The 24,887-nt window shown below is 41.1% G+C and overlaps 1 protein-coding gene across 1 annotated transcript in view; it reads right to left on the bottom strand.

Annotated features, from left to right (window-relative positions):
* Positions 1-24,887, bottom strand: part of LOC124549625 (progestin and adipoQ receptor family member 3-like) — a 113,403-nt gene that overhangs the window by 20,506 nt on the left and 68,010 nt on the right. Inside the window, exons 3-5 of the mRNA XM_047125258.1 lie at positions 22,731-22,945; positions 15,728-15,884; positions 11,554-11,706 (exon numbers count right to left, since the gene is read on the bottom strand). Coding sequence (XP_046981214.1) covers positions 11,554-11,706; positions 15,728-15,884; positions 22,731-22,945 — 525 coding nt within the window. The remainder of the gene's footprint in view (positions 1-11,553; positions 11,707-15,727; positions 15,885-22,730; positions 22,946-24,887) is intronic.

The raw sequence follows: 24,887 nt of genomic DNA, 5'->3' as shown, positions 1-24,887 counted from the left end.
TGGTCCATTGATAGTGACCGGGCCAAATATCTCACGAAATAAGCATAAAGCCAAGAAACTACAAAGAACGAATCTCGTCTAGTTTGAAGGGGAAAATCAGATGCCGCTATGGTTGGCCCGCTAGATGGCGCTGCCATAGGTCAAACGGATATCGTCTTATTAAAATAGGAACCCTCAATTTTATTACATATTCGTGTAGTATGTAATGAAATATGAATGTTTTAGTTGGACCACTTTTTTCGCTTTGTGATAGTTGACGCTGTAATAGTCACAAATGTATAAGTACGTGGTATCACGTAACATTCCGCCAGTGCAGACGGTATTTGCTTCGTGTTAAAATGGACCGTTTACCAATTGTGGAAAAGGTCGATGTCGTGTTGATGCATGGCTATTGTGATCAAAATGCCCAATGGGCGTGTGCTATGTATGCTGCTCGGTATCCTGGACGACATCATCCAAGTGTCCGGACCGTTCGCCGGATAATTACGTTATTTAAGGAAACAGGAAATGTTCAGCCACATGTGAAAAGTAAACTACGACCTACAACAAATGATGGTGCCCAAATAGGTGTTTTAGCTGCTGTCGCGGCTAATCCGCACATCAGTAACAGACAAATTACGCGAGAATCTGGAATCTCAAAAACGCCGGTGTTGAGAATGCTACATCAACATCGATTGCACCCGTACCATATTTCTATGCACCAGGAATTGCATGGCGACGACTTTGAACGTCATGTACAGTTCTGCCACTGGGCACAATAGAAATTACGGGACGATGACAGATTTTTTTCACGCGTTCTATTCAGCGACGAAGCGTCATTCACCAACAGCGGTAACGCAAACCGGCATAATATGCGCTATTGGGCAACAGAAAATCCACGATGGCTGCGACAAGTGGAACATCAGCGACCTTGGCGTGTTAATGTATGGTGCGGCATTGTGGGAGGAAGAATAATTGGCCCCCATTTTATCGATGGCAATCTAAATGGTGCAATGTATGCTGACTTCCTACGTAATGTTCTAGCATTGTTACTACGAGATGTTTCACTGCATGACAAAACGGCGATGTACTTCCAACATGATGGATGAAGCGGTGTTGAATAGCATATTTCATGACAGGCGGATTGGTCGTCGAAGCACGTTCACCGGATGTGACGCCCCAGATTTCTTTCTGTGGGGAAAGTTGAAGGATATATGCTATCGTGATCCACTGACAACGCCTGACAACATGCGTCAGCGCACTGTCAATGCATGTGCGAACATTACGGAAGGCGAACTACTCGCTGTTGAGAGGAATGTCGATACACGTATTGCCAAATGCATTGATGATGACGGACATCATTTTGAGCATTTATTGCATTAATGTGGTATTTACAGGTAATCACGCTGCAATAGCATACGTTCTCAGGAATGATAAGTTCACAAAGGTACATGTATCACATTGGAACAACCGAAATAAAATGTTCAATCGAACCTACGTTCTGTATTTTAATTTAAAAAACCTACCTCTTACCAACTGTTCGTCTAAAATTATGAGCCATATGTTTGTGACTATTACAGCGCCATCTATCACAAAGCGAAAAAAGTGGTCCAACTAAAACATTCATATTTCTTTACGTACTACACGAATATGTAATAAAAAGTGAGGGTTCCTATTTAAAAAAAGAAGAAACGCAGTTTATATTCGTTTGACCTATGGTAGCGCCATCTGGTTTCCCCCTCAAGCTAGACGAGTTTCGTTCTTTGTAGTTTTTTCGTTTGACGCGTATTTCGTGAGATATTTGGCCCGGTCGCGATCAATGGACCACCCTGTACACATAAATGTGAGTTTTGTGGAGGTCCAGCAGTGCCGTGACCGGCTCTGGGTTAGTACTGATGTGAGCTGTGAGGACACAGAGTTGAGCAGGCTGCTGCTGATCGAAATGAAATCGTACATCAGTGCAGTGCCTGCTACTGTAATTGGGAAATGGGGATATACTAAACATGACGTACATCTGAATTACAGAGGGAAAGATGGATTAGCTGAGAAAATGTTTGGTGAACCACTCAGTGCAAGACGCCTGTGGTTACTGGTAACAGAATCAGACTTCAGCCACCCTGTTATGAGATAAGTTAAAATAGAGGAAGACTCACCCAAAATGATTAAGGACGCACGGAAATGTAACGTTAGATTGCTTCATCAAAATATTAGAGGACTGAGTGATAACGTAGAAGAGCTTCTTACTAAATAGAAAATTTAGACATCTCTGAAAAGATAGATATCGTGTGCCTATACAAGCACCACATAACCACCAGACTAGAGAAGTTAAATATAAAAGATTACAGTCTGCCTTGTTACTCACGTAGAACTAATACGGGAAAATAAGGAACTTTAATATGTATTAATACAGAACACAAGTTCAAAAACATTGAACAAGTAGATTTTGTAGTGATCAGTACATATTACTGTGAACTTGTGAATTAATGGCCAAAGAGCGTGGTAACAACACCACTGAATTACATGGAAGACCTGTAAATTATGAGTCATAGACAGCAAATGCGTTTAATAATCTTTTCTTACATGTTGTGGAAAATATAAGACAAACAGTTCAAGATAAAACGTACAGCAGTATTTTGAAAAAGCAATTCACAAAATTCAATCACATGAATATATCACAAACTTTTCCCTCTGAAATTAATAAAATCGTTTATTTCCTCAAAAATATAGGCACTTATGAATTTGATGGTGTTTCTAAGTATTAAAGATAGAGCATAAAAGGTTTGTTCCTAAATAATAAGTCCAGTCTCATTCGAAATATGCAATGCATCACTTACTCAAGACATTTTCCTAGAAAGCTTGAAATATGCCATTGTTAAACCCCTCTAGAAGAAAAGTGAAAGAAGAGATGTCAGTAATTGTTGTCCTGTTTCACTACTGACATTTTCCAAATTTTCTGAGCAATAATAATATCCTTAGTAAATCGCAGTATGAAATTCAGAACAGTTGTTCTACTGAGAATGCCATTTAAACGTTCACTTACCAAATTTTACAAGCATTAAGTAACAAAATAGCATTGGTTGGTATTTTCTGTGACCTATCGAAGGCATTTGACTGCGTTAACCACAATATCCTCCAAGATAAACATGTTTTATGACATTGGTGGAACAGTGTAACAGTGAGCAATGTAATATCTAACTAAAGAATGCTAAAAGTTGTACTTAGTAATTCAACCAATGTGATAGGGGGAGACTCCCTTAACTGGGGAGAAATCATGTATGGAGGTCCCCAAGGCTCAGTCTTAGATACGGAAAAAATATCGCAATATCAAGAAATACATAATATAGAGTAATAACATTTCGATAATAAATTTGAGTGTCTAATATATTTAAGTGATTAACACTGCAAGATCAAAGTTTAATGTAAGTGCGAGATGTGAAATGCTGGTACATTAGTAACTGGTGTACGAGTAACTGTCAGAAACTTGAATGCAAACTTGCAGACGCGCATTCATTGTGTTGTACAGGCGTCGGATGTCAGTTTGTGGGATGGAGTACCATTCCTTTTGAACTTGGTCGGTCAGTACAGGGGCGGTTAAAGGTGGTCGAGGATTTCGCTGGAGTTGTTGACCGTTGGTGCCCCATATGTGCTCTATTAGAAACAGATCTAGTGATCGAGTAGGCCAAGGCAACATGTTAACACTTCTTAGAGCATGTTGGATAGCAACAGCAGTATGTGGGTGAGCGTTATCCTGTTGGAAAACACCCTTTCGAATGTTGTTTGTGAATGGCAGCACAACAGGTCGACTCACGTTACTGAAGTACAATTTTGCTGTCATGCGAAGTCGCACCCCATTCTATAACTGCAGGTTTAGGTCCAGTGTGTCTCGCATACAGATAGGTCGACTGCAGACCTTCAACTGGACTCCTTCGAGCCAACTCACGGTCATCACTGTCACTGAGGCAGAACCAGCTTTCATCAGAAGACACAACAGGCCTCCATCCTGTCCTCCAATGAGCTCTTGCTTGAAACGATTGAATTCGCAAATGGCGGTGGAATGCAAGCTACAGGGTATCTGGCTCAGAGCTGTTCTTGAGGTAACCGATTTGTAACTGTTCGTTGTGTCACTGTTGTGCCTACTGCTGCTCAGATTGCTGCTACAGATGGAGTAAGATGCGCCAGAGCCACACTCCGAAAACGATGGTCGTCCTTCTCGGTAATGCCACGTGGCCGCCCAGAGCCCGATCTTCCGTACATTTTCGTGACCACCGCTGCCAGCAATCATGTACAGTGACTATATTCCTGCCAAATATTTCTGCAGTATCGCAAAAGAAACGTCCAGCTTCCCGTAGCCCTATCACACTATCGTGTTCAAATTCAGTGAGACGTTGATAATGGTGTCTTTCTCACTTGAAAGACATTGTTGACTAATATCGACTCATCATGTCAAAACTCAAAGATAACTAACGCTCATGACCGTTACAGCGTGTATTTGAAGCAAACAGTATTTGCGTCCTCTTAGTGGAGCTGCTAGCGTCGCTGTTATGCAGCTGTTCGAATAGACATCATCTCTCAGATGTAGAAACATGCCTTCCAACTTTCGTTTACGTCGCACACCACCTTCTTGATGTTGCGGTTTTTCTTCCGTCATTGTATCAAGACAGAACACAAGTTCAAAAACGATGAGACAAGTAGCTTTTGTGGTGATCAGCACATAGAAGTGTGTGGCTGTGAATTAATACTGTTCACTTTTAATTGTAACTGTATATAGATCCCCACTGGGAAATTTTGAATTGTTTATGAGAAATTTGGGTTCCTGACTATGCTATCTGTCAGACAGCAGGAAGCAGTTAATGGTATGTGGTGATTTCAATGTAGAGTTTCTAAAGGATTATGATAAGAAAAATGATCTGGGAATCTTATTTGGATCCTATAATTAAGTAATTAACTTTCCAGTATGGGTGGTTAAAGGCAATAGGACTCTAATAGATAACATTTCCTCTGATGAACCTCAGAGCAAAGAAATAACTGTATATCCAGTACCAAATGATCTCTCTGATCATGATTCACAGTGAGTTAGAATAAATGAGATAGTGCTTTGCAGTATAGTTCTCCTGAGTGGAAATCAGTTGTAACAAATATGTTTTGGAGTAGTTTACAAGAGGTAACTTGGGATGAAATTTATAAGAACCAAATAATGACAGAAAATTTAATTTATTCAATGATAAATTCATGTCATTTGAAAATATTTTTCCAAATAAGCCAATCAGAAAGGATATTAAACAGCCTTGTAAAAACAATGAATCACTAGAAGGATTAAAATATCCTGAGAAAAAAAGGAATTGTACCTGTTGGCAAGAACAAGTAAAGATCCTACAATAGAAGCACACTACAAAAACTAGTCAAAATTACTAAGAAAAGTAATTAAAAATGAAGGAACATGCATATTATTTCAGACATCCGTAATTTTGAAAACAGACTTAAAGCTAAATGGAATACAATAAAAGTAGAGAAAGGACAACTGGCCAAAGAGCAGGATGATATCACTATTAAACTGAATGGAAGGACTATAACTGATAAGTCTCATGCAGCAAATTCATTTAATAATCATTTCTTAAATAGACTGGGAAGTATAGGGACACACAGTTCAAGAGAAAAAGCACAGCAGCATGTTGAAAAAGCAACTCTCATAAAAGTCAGTTATGTATGTATCACCAACTTCTCCCTCCGAAATTGATACAATTGTGCATTCTCCCAAAAATAAAAGCTGATATGGAGCTGATAGTGTTTACAACAGACTACTCAAGATTTCCTCCAGTATAATAAATTCTGTCTTATTTGAAGTTTGAAATGCATTACTTAATCAAAGCATTATTAGAGAGAGCTTGATATACACCATTATACAACCCCCCTACAAGGAATGTGGTAGGAGGAATGTCAGTGATTACTGTCCTGCTTCACTACTGACATAGTATGCAAATCACAGGTCGGATTTCAGAAGAGTTGCCCTTGTGAGAATACCATTTACACGTTCACACACCAAATTTCGCAAACATTAAATAACGAAACGCCCCCAGTTGGTATTATCTGTGACCTACCTAAAGAATTTGACATTGTGAATCACAATATCCTCCTAGATAAAGTGAGGTTTTACAGAATTGCTAGTACAGCCAACCAATGGATAATGTCATATCTAACCAAAAGAATCCAGAAACTTGTACTTAGTAATCCCACTAATGTAATCAAAGGAGATTCCTCTGACTGGGGAGAAATCATAGAGTACCATAAAGATCAATCTTAGATCTGAAATTATTGCTGGTGTATGTAAATGATGTTACATCTAATGTAGAACTAACAGAATTAGTTCTTTTTCTCGGTTACACTAGTACTATAACCAATCCAAGCATATATAGAGAATCAGAAGAAATGATAAAGAATGTTCTTAACAGTGTCATTGACTAGTTTTCTGGGAATGGTCTCACTCTCAATTTTAAAAAGACATGACATTCAGTTCTACACATCTAGAGACACTACACAAATGATAATAGCAACACACAGTGGGGAAATAATAGAAAGAGTGAGAACTTAAAAATCTTGGGTAGAGACAGTTCAGTTTGTTGGAATATTTTTCATATTTTTAGTCAGTAATAACTTATGGAAAATGTTCTGGGGTAACTCATATTCAAGAAAGGAATTCTTCATTGCTGAAAACGAGCAGTATGTGTATTACTCTATGTCGTGCTCACCCCGATCATCTTGCAGATATATGCTTAAAGAATTGGTCATTTTGACTATTGCTTCAGATATATTTATTCTCTTATGAAGCTTATTGTAAATAACCCACTGCAGTTCAAACAGAACAATGAGATACATAATTACAATACCAGAAGGAAAAATTACGTCCATTACTCCATGTTTATCTTGGTTTTAGCACCAAAAGTGGCGAACAATGCTAAAAGATAACATTTTTGAACACTTACCCAAGATATAAATTGTCTGACAGACAGAAAAGTAAAATTTGAAAACAATCAAAAATATTCTCCATGACAGCTCCTATTCCATAGCAGAACTTTTGTTATTGCAATGTGTAAAAGGTGTAGGGGGGGAAACTTAATGATAATAAGGACTATAACAATAATGAAACTTATAAATACTCAGCATGTAGCCAAATTTACAAATTAATTTGTGATGTGAATGTAAAATCACTCATTCCACATCATTACGATTTATTGTGCAAATGATCCATAGAACAAGAACCTAACTAACTATCTAACAAACTAATCAACCGTCTTTGTATGAGCTGATTTTGGGCCTGGTACTATATTTACGCTTTTTACTTTTCTTTGAGAAGAAAATATTGGTAATTGTTAAGAACAAGCAGTGGTTGAAAAAGGAAGAAGGAAGATTAATTTTTAATGTCCTGTCGACAATGATCTCATTAGGAGATCGCAACCTCGAATCAGTGAAGACGGGAATAGGAAATCGATTGTGCCCTTTTGGAAGAACCATCCCGGCATTTTTCTTAACTAATTTATGGAAACGACAGAAAATGTAAGTCTGGGTGGTCGGAAGGGGATTTGAATCGTGGTCCACCCAAGTCCAATGTGCTAATCATTGAGCAATCTCGAATGCTGTGGCTGAGAAGGGAGTGAGGCAGTATTGTAGCCTATCCTGATATTATTCAATATGTCTAATGAGCAAGCAGTAAAGAGAACCAAAGGAAAATTTGGAGATGGGATTAAAGTTTAGGGAGAAGAAATAAAAACTTCAGTGTTTGCCTATGACATTGTAATTCTATCAGAGACAGCAAAGGACTTGGGAGAGAAGTTGAACAGAGTAGACATTGTGTTGAAAAGAGGATATAAGACGAATATCAACAAAAGAAAAACAAGGGTAATGGGAAGTGGTCGAATTAAATCAGGGGATGCTCAGGAAATTAGATTAGGAGATGATACACTAAAAGTAGTACAAGAGATTTGTTATTTAGGCAGCAAAATAAGTAATAATGGCCGAAGTAGAGAAGATATAAAATGGAGACTGGTAATGCCCAAAAAGTCTTTTCGAAGAAGAGAAATTTGTTAACATTAATCATAAACTGAAGTGTTAGGAAGTCCTTTCTGAATGTATTTGTCAAGAGTATATCCTTGTACGGGAGTGAAACGTGGACGATAAGGATCTCAGACAAAAAGAGAATAAAAGCTTTTGAAATGCGGTGCAACAAGAAAATGCAGATCTCTTATGTAATGAAGAGGTATTGAACAGAATCGCGGTGAAAAAAAAATTTGCGGCACAACTTGACTAAGAGAAGGGATCGGTTCTTAGGATGCATTCTGAGGCATCAAATAATCACAAATTTAGTACTGGAGAAAAGTATGGGGTTGAAAATTATATAGGGAGCCCAGGAAATGAATGCAATAGCAGATTCAAGAGGATTAGGTTGCAGCACTTATTCGGAGATGGAGAGGTTTGTGGAGGACAGAGTAACGTGGAGAGCCACATCAAAAAAGTGAAACTACTGTGAAAATAGCGAAATTTTAGGAAGTATCTGCAGAATGTTCTAGAACTAATACCAGATACTATTCTTATACCAAGCTTCTATAGACTGAAAATTTCATCGCTGCAAGTACACTTTCCCAAAAAGTGACGGTATAAGATGTATGGTGTATGATGTATGGTGATGGTGTATGATAACACGCAGAATAAAGTAGCAGTAAATATACGTATTATAAATGTAACTGAACTAAGATGCTCCATCCAATTTAGGCTCTGAGTTTTGTAATTAAAATTGTAAACTATGTGCAGTCCATAAAAGTTAACATTTTCTGTTTATTGTATTTAGTCTTATAGGCCTCGTCAACTAATTTTCTTCTTTATATCCAGCAGCTTAATATATATCTCATAACAACATGATTATTACAGTAGATGTACCAAATAGCTCCTTATAATACGTAATCTGTATTCACGACAGACTGTTTCGTCTTTATCGCCATTTCCAAGTACGTCTAGATTGATGTGACGTCCATATTATATAGTCAGTGGACTGTCTTATAACTGACACTGTTTTCGTAAGATGTTAAATGATTTCAATATGTTGAAAATAAAATGTTAATTACGATGTGACGGTAGTTTGACAGTTCCACACACACACACACACACATAGCGTCGTAAGAGTGAAACTCTAAAATAAATGCAGACTTTGTAAACAACAAATAGAAACAGTAGATCACATCACAAGCGGATGTACAATACTAGCAAATACAGAATACACCAGAAGACATGACAATGTAGCAAAAGTAATACATCAACAACTTGCCCTACAACATAAACTAATAAAACAACACGTTTCCACATACAAGTATTATACTGGAACAGAACCATTACAACAGATAAAACAACACCACATAACAAACCTGACATCACACTCACCAATAAAAATAAGAAATTAACACAACTAACCGAAATATCCATACCCAATACAACAAATATACAGAAGAAAACAGGAGAAAAAATTGAAAAATACATCCAGCTGGCTGAGGAAGTCAAAGACATGTGGCATCAGGATAAAGTTGACATCATACCAATTATACTATCAACTACAGGAGTCATACCACACAATATCCACCAGTACATCAACGCAATACAGCTACATCCAAACGTATATATACAACTACAGAAATCTGTAATTATTGATACGTGTTCAATTACCCGAAAGTTCCTAAATGCAATGTAACATATACCGTACAGTTAAAAGGAAGTCACGCTTGATCAAGGTCCGCGTCACTTTCCATTTTTAACCAGACATAACGTCTGAGAAAGGAAAGAAATAGGACAACGTTATATATGAATGGATACTTTTGCGGCGATATGTACTGAAATAATTCCCTCAGGCTGCAGCCGCATCAAGTGATTTAAAATTCACGAGCTTTCGAGAAGCTGTCACCGGTGCCGGGTCCAGCACCGTACAAGCTAACGTTTTGCTCACAAGACCGCCGCGCCCACTTCAACCTTCCGATGGTCCGAAACTGTGCTTAGCTGTAGACCGCAGTCTTTATTTAGGGGCTATCCAGAAATTTTTGTTTTCGATCGCTTCTTTTATGGTAGACGTTTTGTCGAATGCAATTCGGTGTGCGTTTTGCAGAGCATGCTTTGCTGCTGCTGATTTCTCGGGATGTTATATTATGTTATCCGGGGACCTAGAAACGACGGAGAGGCTCCGTCCCCGCCGCAGCCGCAGTGGTCTACAACCCCACGACGACTACCGCAGTCCACGTCACCCCTCCGCCGCCCCACACGAAACCCAGGGTTATGGTGTGGTTCGGTCCCCGGTGGACCCCTCAGGGAACGTCTCACACCAGACGAGTGTAACCCCTATGTTTGCGTGGTAGAGTAATGGTGGTGTACACGTACGTGGAGAACTTGTTTGCGCAGCAATCGTCGACATAGTGTAGCTGAGGCGGAATAAGGGGAACCAGCCCGCATTCGCCGAGGCAGATGGAAAACCGCCTAAAAACCATCCACAGACTGGCCGGCTCACCGGATCTCGACACAAATCCGCCGGGCGAATTCGTGCCGGGGAACAACTCTTATTTTCTATATGGCGCTGTTCAGTCATGCGCACAGTCTGTCCAATTTAGAACTGTCCACATCCATATGGTATTCCGTATATTCCCGGCATTCTGAGGCCTCGTATGTTGTCGTTACTGAGCACAGAACGCCTAAAACACAAATTTCTTCCTGTCCTCCTCAGCAGCCTTCTGCTTACGGGTCTTCGGTGAGATGACTAGCGGTTCTTTTCGTTATTGTTTTTGTACCCGTTTCCTTTGAAATCTTTCCGTACGTGGCTCAGGTTTGCAGCGTCTGAAACGTCTAACGCTCGATGTACCAAGGTCATCAGAACAGAATGTTTCTGTGCTGGGTGGTGGTAGCTGGTAGCGTGCAGATACCGGTCTGTGAGGATGAGTTTTCTATAAACATTCTGGCTGAGGGACAGGAAGAAGCATACGTTTTAGTCGTTCTGTGGCTCAGTAACAGGAAAGAATAGCCGACACAAAATCGATTCAGTCTTCAGGTCAGCAGCATAACTTTGACAACGCATGAGACCTCAAAACGCCAGGAACACACAGAATACCGTGGAAGTACGGACAGTTTTGTGTTGGATCAACTGTGCACACTATTAAACAGCGCCGTATAGAACATCAGTGGTGTTCCTGCTTACAGTATCGCAAAACGGCCAATAGCAGCAGAGAAATAGGACACTGCTTTGCATTAGAAACATCTGTTATTAAAAGGGCAAATGGTTTCTGGGATAGTATTATGAAAGAATCAAACGAGATTAAGCACAGCGCCGGATACTGCCTTCGGAAGGTTGGAGCGGCTACAGCGGTCGCACGAGCAAAACATTACCTTATACGGTGCTGGACTGGGCACCAGTAACGTCAGCAGGCGGCAGCGTGGCTATATAAAGATAACAGTAGCAACCACATGACAGTCATCACTTGACAAAGGACGAGCAATACTCAGTCGAAAGCTTGTGGATTTTAAACCACTTGGCTGGAAGCTGGAGAGAATTTTATTTACCTCGTGACACCAGAAACCGTACTGTACTCCGGACAGGAACATGGAGAGCAGCGAGATGATGATGCCCAGCATGTCCAGCGTGAGGAAGAGCTCGTGGCAGCGCTGTGACGCGCACACGAACACGTGGTACAGCGTCGACAGCGCCATCGTTATCTGCAACATGGGCACACATTCTCTCAGTTAAATATCAGATGCGGTTCGTATTAACACACGTGATACGACACGTTGCCATAATAGTTGAGCTACGCTTGTCAGTGCGACACTCGTGTTCCTACTAGCATGAATTATTTATTTACTGATTGACTGATTTATTTATTTTTGAGTTATCAGTCTTGTGACTGGTTTGATGCAACCCACTATGAATTCCTCTTTTGTACCAACATTTTAATCTTAGAGTAGCTCTTACAACCTACATCCTCAATTATTTGCTGTATGCATTCCAATATCTGTCTGCCTCTACAGTTTTTAGCCTCTCAGATGATACGATATGCACCATGATATGCGATGCAAATCGCCATACAATAAGCATCAAGACAGCATGAATCACGTTTCTGTTTCAGTTTTAATAGGAGCTCATCTGAAGAGGACGATATTATGGTTTATCATTATTTTAAAGGTCAAAAAACTGAAAAAGAAAGGAAGTCCTGGCTGCACCAGTACAATGCTATAAATGTCAAAAATAGTTCAGCTATGATATTTATAGCATTACACTGGCGCATCCCGGCCCGCCAGGTTCGCCGAGGGCACTAATGCGCTGCTTCCGGAACTCGGGTAGTATCGCCGGCCCCAGATCGAATCCGCCCGGCCGATTAACGACGAGGGCCGGTGTTCAGGCCATCCTGGATGTGGTTTTTAGGCTGTTTTCAACATACCTCCAGGTGAATACCAGGCTGGTCCCCATGTCCCGCCTCAATTACACGACTCGCAGACATCTGCAACACGTTCGTGCTATTTCAAGGATTACACTAGACGCAGACAGCTAGGGTACACTAATTCCAGCCCAGGGGGCTACGGGGTGGCGACAGGAAGAGCATCCACCCACCCTTTGGCACTAACATTGCCAAATCCATAGTAACAGGTCCGACCCCGAGTTGGAAGTGGGACAAAGGCCCCAGGAAATAATGATGACGTACTGGTGCAACCAAGACTTCAGGAGTTCAGCTGTGGGTTTTCGGGAGTTCTCCAAACACGAATAGAAATTCCATGAATTCTACAGAATGACCACAGACAGTTTCCACTTTTAGGAGCAGCTAGTATCAGCTACTCCGATGAAGGACACAAATTTTCGAGCTGCGACGCTACTCTTTACACTGAGGTTAGTGTTTGAGTGACTATAAAAATGCCACTAAGAAAAGTTTATTTCTAGAAAGACCACCTAGTATGGCACTTAATTCAGTATGTACATATACACACTGAATTTTCCCAGTAACACCACCTCGTATGGTATTTTATTCAGTATATATACACTGATCAGCCGGAGCATTATGACAGCCTACCCAACAGCCGGTAAATCCACCTTTGGCACAGATAACAGCGCTGAAGGGAGTTGGCACCACATCTACACACACAAGTCACCTAATTCCCGCAAATTAGCGATAAGCCCTTACGCTATTTTCAATCACATCCCAGATGTTTTTGATCAGGTTCAGATTTGGCGAGTTGGAAGACCAGCTCATCAATTGGAACTCACCGCTGTGTTCCAAGAAACCACTCCATCACACTCCTGGCCTTGAGATACGGCGCAATATCTTGCTAAAAAATTCCACTGCCATTGGGGAACATGATTGTCATGAAGGGTGCACGTGGCCTAGACACCATCGATGGTGTAGCAGTGGACGATGAACTCTGCCTAGGGGTAGGCAATGTGTTTGAAGAAATGGGTGAAGATGATCATGATGAAGAAAATCCCGACGTATCTTTCTCTGCTTCGTCCACCCGCTTCTCTAGAAGTAACAGGAATTCAGTTTTCAGATCCATTCTACGGTTGTCACAAAGTATCCTGAAATCAGGGAGCATAGACTGAAAAAACATCCAGTCAGCATCATCAGCTGATGAGCCCCTGTTTCTTGTCGTTTCAGAAAGTTTTTCATTTCCAGTTTTGGCCTGAATAGGGAGCTTATAAAAAACAGAAAGACGAGGTAGCTCCTGACTCTGCATAGCAGGCCACAGCAACCAGCAACCTCATCGTGGACAACCTTCAATAAATCTCAGGTATTTTCTCGAGAACTAAAAGAGATATGGCTCTCCTTCCACTGTCAAAAATAATTTCAACAAGTTAGCTACATTACGTATCCTGAAATGAATGCCAGAAAATGCACCAAACGTAAACTGGCCAGTGTCTACCTTTTTGACTGCTAATTTTCAAAATATATGCTGTGTTTGACTTCAGAGTATCACAATAACTATAAGAAATAACTAAAAGAAAACCAGTTCATGATCATTTTGTGTTCTCAGATAATAAGACGCGAATAAATTAATTTTATTTACTGATAAGTTTCCTCAAAATCGAACGAGAATGACTGCGTAGTGGAGAACGTGCATGAATCCCACACCAGGGGCTTTTAATTTTTTATGCGAAAAGTGGAAGTTTTACCGAGTTACTAAGTATAGTGAGCAATGTAGCATTGCTTCATCCACACAAAACAATTTTTAAGCACATGTGATGACATGACTCTAGCGTCTCTGGACGCCGACTGACAAATCAGATCACATTCCAACTTGACGCTGCCTTTCTCAACGGATCAGGCTAACGGACAAATTACATCAAATAGTTGTAGCATCAGCAATTTCTGCTAAAAAATTCATTCACCGTATTTTTTTTTATCACGCCTCGGGCATCCATTCTCTTTCAATCATGTAAAGTGTATGGAGAAAGACGCTGTTGATTTTAGCGTACCAGTTGTTTCTGTTTCTATTGCAGGTGCTGCTTGCTAAGAATAGCCACTGATGTGTCTCTGTGATGGCTGTGATTAACACTATATTTTAGAGAACTGTACTAATAAACCTCCTTGAGATACATGGCAGTTCCAGATTTTTCTCTGAAAAACAGCGATAAAATTTTCGTATGTGCCTTATATAAAATATAAATTTCAATTTCCTTTGACTGGTTGTAGTGCAGATATTTTTGTTCCTCCGTTTCATTAGTTGAGCAAACAGCTGTTTCATAACACTGTACCGCTACCCTGTAGTAGTTCAGTATATTTCCCGTTAATAGAAATAATACGGGATATAAAAATTACGCCAATATGTGAGTACAACTGTTATAAATACATTTTTCAAACAGGCAGTCTTACATTCATATAGAGTATACAATGAAATTATCCAGAAAACAAAACAATATCATTATTCAGCAGAATGAAAATACCATAACTGATCATTCACATCTAGTGCTTTTAATACATTTGTTAAAGGTCCTAGAGAAAATAGTGTGAAGCACTTCAGAAATAACACCTAGGCAAGTCGCAAAAAAATTAATATTACTGTAACGCATGACCACCGACAACACTGACCTTACCAGCTCTTTCTAAAATAATAGTTCACATGGTTTGTTGATATTTCCGGAAGGTATTCTCACACAACTGACTGAAATAAATATTACATGGATAGAAGTAAGTACTTTTCGAGAGAGCTTCTCATTCGTGAATAATAGTTTAAGTTTCAGAATGATTTCTCAACTGTCGGTGCTGTTTTCACAAGTTTTTCACTATTCGTGTTTGAATGGTTGGTGTTGTACATAACTTGTCCAAGGTGTTTGACTATGTAAACATACGAAAATGAGGTTTTTGGAATTAAGGGTGCGCCAAATGACTCGATCATTTAATACAAATAGTAAAATGTAGGCATGCTAAATAATATTACACATGTAGAGGGAAAAGAGTTTTCCTGCTGGAAGGCACAGTTCTACAAAATGTGAACTCGGATTCAGTATTGTTTTTCAAATGTGAGAAAGACCATTTTGATTATAGCATGTACTTGAAATAATATCAGATACCTTCTTCAGCACGTTCTTTAGGTTTTCTAAAGTGACTTTCAAGTACTGATAATGTGGAATGATTCAGATGGCTGAAAGTCTTAGATAACATAAAACAGCACCGATATTTTGTAGGTCAATGTCCTTCATTTTAAAACATCCTTGAAAAGATTATTGCTTCTCTGCCTGCCAGAGAAAACCAACCTGGGCACACACGATGACGCCGATGAAAACGACGAGCTGTGACGGGGGGATGATGTCCCGGTAGCCCACCAGCACGCGAGCGCCCAAACCTCCCAGCAGCATCCAGCCGAACACGTGGCTCCAGATGTTGATCGTCTCATTGGTCCACCAGAACACGCTGTTAAACACACGCACCATCATCTCTCTTACCAACATTTAAAAATTACTTTGTAAGAACTCAGTGTACCCCTATCTGAGTACGTTGTTCAATGCCATGCTATGGTAATAATACACCAGTGTGTAAACTTAAGGACGAAAGTAAATGTCGCACCATGTGTCACTGCCAGGTAACAAAGCTCGATGGACTTGGACCATACATAGAAAGAACAGCAGTAGTACAGTACAGAAGATAGGTGAAATAAATACGCAATCAGATAAGCAGCCGCGCGGAGTAGCCGCACGGTCTAAGGCGTCTTATCACGGTCCGTGCGGCTAACCCCGTCGGAGGTTCGAGACCTCCCTCGGACATGGGTGTGTGTGTCATCCTCAGCGTAAGTTAGTTTAAGTAGTGTGAAAGCCTAGGAACCGATGACCTCAGCAGTTTGGTCCCATAAGACGTTATCACAAATTTCCAATTTTCAGACGAGCAGATATGTGGTGTCTGTTCTTTCGGACATGTCCAAAGGATCCTGCAGCCATTATATAGAATTAATGACTTTACCTGCTAGTGGGCATTGATTTAATTCTATCGGACATATCCGAAAGAACACACACCATATATGTAATTAAGGTGATGACGACCAGTTGATCATTTCAGTGCAGATTCACACCACCCTCGAACCCTCACGGGAATCGGCGAAATGCCACAAAAATCTTCGTTACTCGAACTACTGCAATACAGCGAGCGCCAATACTGCCAGCTAAATAAAAGATTCTAACTACTGAAGGCAGTAACTACTGATAGCCATAGTTAGCAAATGAAAGATATTGATAAAGAACAAACAATGTATTTACCTTAATAGTGTTCAAAAATAGATGTGCCCAGTCCGGTCAGGTTTATAGCCATTGACTGGGTCAGTGAATTTTATTATATCCAACTCTGCTACGAAATTCTCTTTGGACATGAGAACAGATAAGAGACGGTGCACCTCGAAGTGTGAAGCCGTGTGTTTGTTTTATGAGGTTTTATGAGCAAGAAGGTATTGCGTCTGTAATTGTAATTTTTCTGTAAATTTTGAAATAAAATGTCTGTGAACTGGTGTCAGTGGTTAGAACAAGGACCTTCATGGATCTGTTGCCATGATGACTGTTTAAATTATGAAAAAATGTGTTGAGAGGTCTTGTAGTGCCTGGCCTCAGACACAGTGCATTATCTTCATAACAACAGTTTTTAATATTCACCCTCAAAGGCTATTTATTCAAGAAACGTAGTTCATAATTGTCCATGAATATTACAGCCAGAAGTGGACTAAGACGGAACTCCCATAGCTATGCCTTCAGTTGTTTATGTAGGATCCCTTTCAACTGGAAATACACTCCTGGAAATGGAAAAAAGAACACATTGACACCGGTGTGTCAGACCCACCATACTTGCTCCGGACACTGCGAGAGGGCTGTACAAGCAATGATCACACGCACGGCACAGCGGACACACCAGGAACCGCGGTGTTGGCCGTCGAATGGCGCTAGCTGCGCAGCATTTGTGCACCGCCGCCGTCAGTGTCAGCCAGTTTGCCGTGGCATACGGAGCTCCATCGCAGTCTTTAACACTGGTAGCATGCCGCGACAGCGTGGACGTGAACCGTATGTGCAGTTGACGGACTTTGAGCGAGGGCGTATAGTGGGCATGCGGGAGGCCGGGTGGACGTACCGCCGAATTGCTCAACACGTGGGGCGTGAGGTCTCCACAGTACATCGATGTTGTCGCCAGTGGTCGGCGGAAGGTACACGTGCCCGTCGACCTGGGACCGGACCGCAGCGACGCACGGATGCACGCCAAGACCGTAGGATCCTACGCAGTGCCGTAGGAGACCGCACCGCCACTTCCCAGGACACTGTTGCTCCTGGGGTATCGGCGAGGACCATTCGCAACCGTCTCCATGAAGCTGGACTACGGTCCCGCACACCGTTAGGCCGTCTTCCGCTCACGCCCCAACATCGTGCAGCCCGCCTCCAGTGGTGTCGCGACAGGCGTGAATGGAGGGACGAATGGAGACGTGTCGTCTTCAGCGATGAGAGTCGCTTCTGCCTTGGTGCCAATGACGGTCGTATGCGTGTTTGGCGCCGTGCAGGTGAGCGCCACAATCAGGACTGCATACGACCGAGGCACACAGGGCCGACACCCGGCATCATGGTGTGGGGAGCGATCTCCTACACTGGCCGTACACCACTGGTGATCGTCGAGGGGACACTGAATAGTGCACGGTACATCCAAACCGTCATCGAACCCATCGTTCTACCATTCCTAGACCGGCAAGGGAACTTGCTGTTCCAACAGGACAATGCACGTCCGCATGTATCCCGTGCCACCCAACGTGCTCTAGAAGGTGTAAGTCAACTACCCTGGCCAGCAAGATCTCCGGATCTGTCCCTCATTGAGCATGTTTGGGACTGGATGAAGCGTCGTCTCACGCGGTCTGCACGTCCAGCACGAACGCTGGTCCAACTGAGGCGCCAGGTGGAAATGGCATGGCAAGCCGTTCCACAGGACTACATCCAGCATCTCTACGATCGTCTCCATGGGAGAATAGCAGCCTGCATTGCTGCGAAAGGTGGATATGCACTGTACTAGTGCCGACATTGTGCATGCTCTGTTGCCTGTGTCTATGTGCCTGTGGTTCTGTCAGTGTGATCATGTGATGTATCTGACCCCAGGAATGTGTCAATAAAGTTTCCCCTTCCTGGGTCAATGAATTCACGGTGTTCTTATTTCAATTTCCAGGAGTGTAGTTTTGTGTTGAGCATGTCTGAGTGGCCAGGCTCAAGAACCCCTTAACTCCCAATTTGTTTCTTCACCGTTGCACTTTTAGAATCTATTTAGCTGTGACACATCTATGGCGTGTCTCATTTTGTGTCAAGAGATCACAGTCACGAAATTTACTTCAGAAATGTCACACATCTTGATCAGTCATTCCGACTATTCACCAAGAGCGCTGTAATCAGTAGGAAAGATCAAAACTAGGTAACTGTTATGGGATTCGGAATGACCTATACTAAATTTTTGTTTAGTGCAACGATTATCAGCTAGGATCAGCTGTACTGAAGTGAAGAGTAATCAGTATTATCTCGAGAAATAATCCAGCTGTATCGGATTACTAATAAGCCTGTAAAATCAGTGAGAGCGATTAAAAATTAAGAACGACGTTATAAAATTTTATGAACTGTAATAAAACATACAAATTCAATTGTATGGGGAAATGTAAGGAGTTTTGCAACACAAGAGGCGGAATGCTCTAGTGTGATCGCGTGGGATCGTAGAGTATTCCTAATGCATCAGATTGGAGGAACCAGTCGTCCAACCACGGGTAAGGACGAGTGGTTTAGTTCTTACCTATAATACATGTGTATTTCAACGATGATAATAGACGTGACTGGAAACATATGGCAGTAAACTGAATTCATATTTGATACTTTTCGTTTCACTAATAACTTTCACTGAAGAGTTAGTATATTTTTTGCATTCTGTTTTACATATATCGAACTTTCCATCCCTTGGACGTTCGAAATGTGGGAAGCTGAAAAAGGCATCATGGGATTCCTTTTGCGAGACGCGGTCAAAACTAACGTGTATCAACAAGTGATAACGACACGTCGACTGCGACAGCCATCGATACGGAGAATTCAGTACTTACGGATTTCCACCATGCTGGAATGTTGAAGGCTCAACATCCAGTGATACTATTTCCATATGACAAACAGTCAAAGTTGCAAACAAGCTCTTTTCATTACGTGATGAAGATTACTTTCGGTTTTTATTCATAACCCATTCTCATATCATCCTATGAAACAACAGGCTAAAATTACAATTTGTTAATAAAGGGCCAAACAGTCCATGCGTGTCACAAAGTCCAATGTCTAACGTATCGACATACGTACGATACAATCGTTACCCAAAGCAGTACAATGGCCATGAAACCGGATCAAACAGAAACTCCTACCGGACGTTTGGGGAAATCTTTATCATCAATACAACTAAGTAATGAATATATGAGTGTGTATGTCACACTACGAAGAAATTGTGCATCGGGTTTTCTTCATACAGAGTTTCTTAAATCGAAACAGGACGTCACTTTATAAATAAGACAACACACATAGCGCCACACTCGGAGCGCAAAAGCATTGCAAGAGCCATCGTATACAAACAAGCATAGGCCAGACCAAACAAATATAATAAAAAAACAATTTTATCTTTTTTAATGAAAAAGTGTCAAACTATAAAATGAAAATTACAGATGGTCTAAAAACAAAATTTTATGGTAAAACAAATTTCTTTATCTTTTCTTAATGAATAAGATGTATTTTAAAATGAAAACCACAGTAACAACTATTAACAACATTAACAAATATTAAACCCTTAGACGGTTACTGCGTATTAATCAACACATTTTTCCACCATAAGTCGAAACCTTGGGGCCTAAATCGAAAACAAGACCATCTGCCAACACGTATCACTGATACCAGATACCAATGTGGTAAGACAATAGGAGGAAAGAGAACAGACTAACGGATACAACCACAATAAACGATTTGGGAGACAATCTGAGCAGCCGTCTTCGATTGTTTGCAGATGACGCTGTCGTTTATCGACTAATAAATTCATCAGAAGATCAAAACGATTTAGAAGAAATATCGAAATGGTGCGAAAAGTGGCAGTTGACCTTAAATAACGAAAAGTATGAGGTCATCCACATGAGTGCTAAAAAGAACGCGATAAACTTCGGTTACACGATAAATCAGTCGAATCTAAAAGCAGTAAATTCAACTAAATACCTAGGAATTACAATTACGAACAACTTAAATTGGAAGGAAAACATAGAAAATGTTGTGGGGAAGGCTAACCAAAGACTGCGTTTCATTGGCAGGACACTTAGAAAATGTAACAGACCTACTAAGGAGACTGCCTACATTACGCTTGTCCGTCCTCTTTTAGAATACTGTTGCGCTGTGTGGCATCCTTACCAGATAGGACTGACTGAGTACATCGAAAAAGTTCAAAGAAAGGCAACACGTTTTGTACTATCGCGAAATATGGGAGAGAGTGTCACAGTAATGATACAGGATTTGGGCTGGACATTATTAAAAGAAAGGTGTTTTTCGTTGCGACGGCATCTTCTCACGAAATTCCAATCACCAACTTTCTCCTGCGAATGCGAAAATATTTTGTTGACACCGTCTTACATTGTGAGGAACGATCACAAAGGTAAAATAAGGGAAATCAGAGCTCGTACGGAAAGATATAGGTGTTCATTCTTCCCGCGCGCTATACGAAATTAGAATAATAGAGCATTGTGAAGGTGGTTCGATGAACCCTCTGCCAGGCACTTAAATGTGATTTGCAGAGTATCCATGTAGATGTAGAATAGTTAAGTGGCATACTGCGGCACAAAATTCTTAAAGCATTATTAACTTAAAAATAATCCTCACTCACCAACCACCGCTAGCTCTGCGCTGATAGTTCGTTATGAACGTGATTTCCCTGTAAAATACTGTATCACAGACAAATGTAAAATCATCCTCTTACTCAGAGTTAAATTTAATTCTCTTACAGTAATTGGCCTCGAAAGAAGCGTCCGGTTACCCCAGCAAAACACATGTATACAGTGGAAGAGCTGCAATCATTCAAAGTTATGTCAAACATGAAGCATTAGTATAAAACGACCTAAGCACAAATCAGAATAATTAAAACATAATTAAAAGAGTGGTAAAGGAGCTACTAATAGGGGACGGCACTGATTCTGTAGAGGAATGTGGGACTTTTCTACCGTGTTTTCTTGAATACATCCAAAGGATCCATGTTTGTAAACGGTGGCTCATATAATGCTTCCGTGCGCCGAACGTAGCGCTATGCGTGTTGCCTTATTTATAAACTGACTCCTATTTCGACTTAAGAAACTCTGTATAAAAAAAGGGATGTATAATTTCATAACGGTGTGACGTAACACACTCCTGTATTCATTGTTTCGTTGTACTGATGATGGTTATAGCATACAATGAAGACTTCCCTATACGTCCAACAGGGACGCCATTTGGAGGAAAATTTCGTCAGGTTAACTGTGTTCAGGCTGTCAGTTTCTGTTTGCATCTAGTTTCATGGAAACTTGCATTGTAATCCTTTGGATAACGATTGTCATGATTTTTTGCTACGTGGAGTAATATTTATTGTGTGTGGATGGTACTTTAGACATTGCTCTTTGTGACAGGCATTGGCTGTTACGTACTTTATGTGAAAAATTGTAATTTTAGCCTACTGTTTCACAGGGTAATTTGAGACAGATAAAAATCCGAAACTAATCATCATCAAGTAATAAAAAGAGCTCTTTTGCAACTTTGGCTGTTTGTCACATACAGAACATCCCAATGTGGCCGGTTGCTGTGCCCCCACTGAGAGAATCTCTGCTCTCATAGACGAACACCTTCAGTTTATTATCCACAACCTACCCTCCTATATAAAAGATACCAACCATTTTCCTGCGCCAACTCCTTTACCGCGTGGTTCCCTTCTCGTCACTACTGATGCCACTTCCCTTTACACTAACATCCCTAATTCCAATGGCCTTACCGCCATTGAACACTACCTTTCCCAGTGCCCAATGGATTCCAATTTTTCAATTAATCTAAATGAGATGGTATGAATTAAATCTCAAACAAATAGTTATTAGGCAAACAGGGGTCGAGCTATTTTCTTACATGTCTTCATGCAGTGCTGCTTGCAAAGCACTAAAACAACTGGAAATGAGGTTAGTTTGCATGTTTTTGTAATGTACTTAAAGGATTGTGTCGCGATGTGCCGTGCAGTTTTTGTTACCTTTCGATGCAGGCGGCGGGCGAGAGTACGTCCCGGTAACCGGTACGTATGTAGGGGTTGAAGCGCATGTGCTCGGGCGCCTCATCCACGGTGAGCAGCCGCGGCTTGTTCGCTGGCGAGTCTTCTGGCGCCAGTAGCTTGCTGGCGGGGTCCTCGCCAGCTGGGGACGCCGACACCGGCCGCAGCTGCTGCCGGCAGCGCTGCAGTCGCTGCCGCTGGTAACAAGACACCTGGCTCTTTATTTTACGTAGGCAATGAAGCACTTGGCACAAACAAGGTACTTCTTTCCACTACTTTCGGGAAATATAAAATTACGTGACGGGAATGTAGAAGACAGTACAAAAGGCTGAGTTAGCAGGTCGTTTTCACATCCTTTTCGGGAAGCACGCTAATACGAACAACACTGGTTGGAAACGGAATATTTTCTTAAAGGTAAAGCGTGGCCCACATGTATTTTTGATTGTGCATTTAAGATAAAATGCTTAAAATGTCCAAACACATGCAGTTTTGAGACAATTTGGAAATTTCTGTGCTGTATTAAATTGAAAGGAGGAGATAAGATGAACATCAACAAAAGCAAAACGAGGATCATGGAATGTTGTCGAATGAAGTCTGGTGATGCTGAGGGGATTAGATAAGGAAATGAGACACTTAAAGTAGTAAAGGAGTTTCGCTATTTGGGGAGCAAAATAACTGATGATGGTCGAAGTAGAGAGGATATAAAATGTAGACTGGCAATGGCAAGGAAAGCGTTTCTGAAGAAGAGAATTTTTTTAACATCGAGTATAGATTTAAGTGTCTGGAAGTCGTTTCTGAAAGTATTTGTGTGGAGTGTAGCCATGTATGGAAGTGAAACATGGACGATAAATAGTTTGGACAAGAAGAGAATAGAAGCTTTCGAATGTGGTGCTACAGAAGAATGCTGAAGAGTAGATGGGTATATCACATAACTAATGAGAACGTATTGAACAGAAGTGGGGAGAAGAGGAGTTTGTGGCACAACTTGACTAGAAGAAGGGATCGGTTGGTAGGACATGTTCTGAGGCATCAAGGGATCACCAATTTAGTATTGGAGGGCAGCGTGGAGGCTAAAAATCGTAGAGGGAGACCAAGAGATGAATACACTAAGCAGATTCAGAAGGTTGTAGGATGCAGTAGGTACTGAGAGATGAATAGGATTGCACAGGATAGAGTAGCGCGGAGAGCTGCATCAAACCAGTCTGAGGACTGAAGACCAGAGCAACGAAAACAACATCAAAATTGAAGCTCTTTAAACATTATAATAATGCCAATATTATTTACTGATGTTTGGCAATGCAATCTGCTATAAAAAGTGGTTTTACTTACCAGTCTATAATGCAGCTACCTTTAACTAGGGCTACTTGAGCCATGAGGATTAACCCGAGTCAAAAAAAGAGGCTATTTGTGGGGATTTGAAAGTATTCTGCATCGTACTCAGTCAATACTAACCGTGGTTCTTGTGCCAATGGGACAGTCGCGAAAAAGACAAGCACCGGTCTCAGAAAATGTGGGAAAGCAGAATGCCAGAAGTTGGAGGTAGAAAAGTGCTATTCGATTCTTTGGTGGACCTTTCTAAAATACTCCCGTCTCCGTTTCACATAGAACTTGGCATTACGAAACAATTTATTGAGGCCCTACCACTTTCAAGTATATACCACGTAAGATTCCGCGGCTATCAGAAACTAAGCTGAAAACTGTTTTCGTCGGCCCTGACATTCGAGAACTAATGAAAGAAGGGGCATTTGAAAACAAAATGAAAATAAATGAACGATCAGCTTTGATATCCTTTAAAGAAGTTGTCAACAAGTTTCTCGCAATTACAGAGCACCTCATTATGAGAACACAGCAAGAAAATGTTGGATAACTTCAAAGTTTTCGGTGCGTTGATGAGCTTGAGATGCACTTCCTGGACTCCCACGTCAGTTGTTTCCCAGAAAAGCTGGGTGGTAAGAGTGAGAAACAGGAAGGAAGGTTCCACCAAGATACCAAAGAAATGGAGCGGAGGTACCCAGGGCCGGCTGGATGTCAGGATGATAGCCGACTACTGTTGGATATTGCACAAGCAGTGAGCAAAAGAAAACGTTCGAAACAGATATTTGAGGCGAAAAGGAAGAGACAGTAAGATTTATGACACTG

This window comes from Schistocerca americana, chromosome 1 (assembly GCF_021461395.2).
Source record: "Schistocerca americana isolate TAMUIC-IGC-003095 chromosome 1, iqSchAmer2.1, whole genome shotgun sequence".
NCBI classification, from domain to species: domain Eukaryota; kingdom Metazoa; phylum Arthropoda; class Insecta; order Orthoptera; family Acrididae; genus Schistocerca; species Schistocerca americana.
Note: the sequence above shows the minus strand (reverse complement) of the source record. Positions and strands in the feature narration are given on the sequence as shown.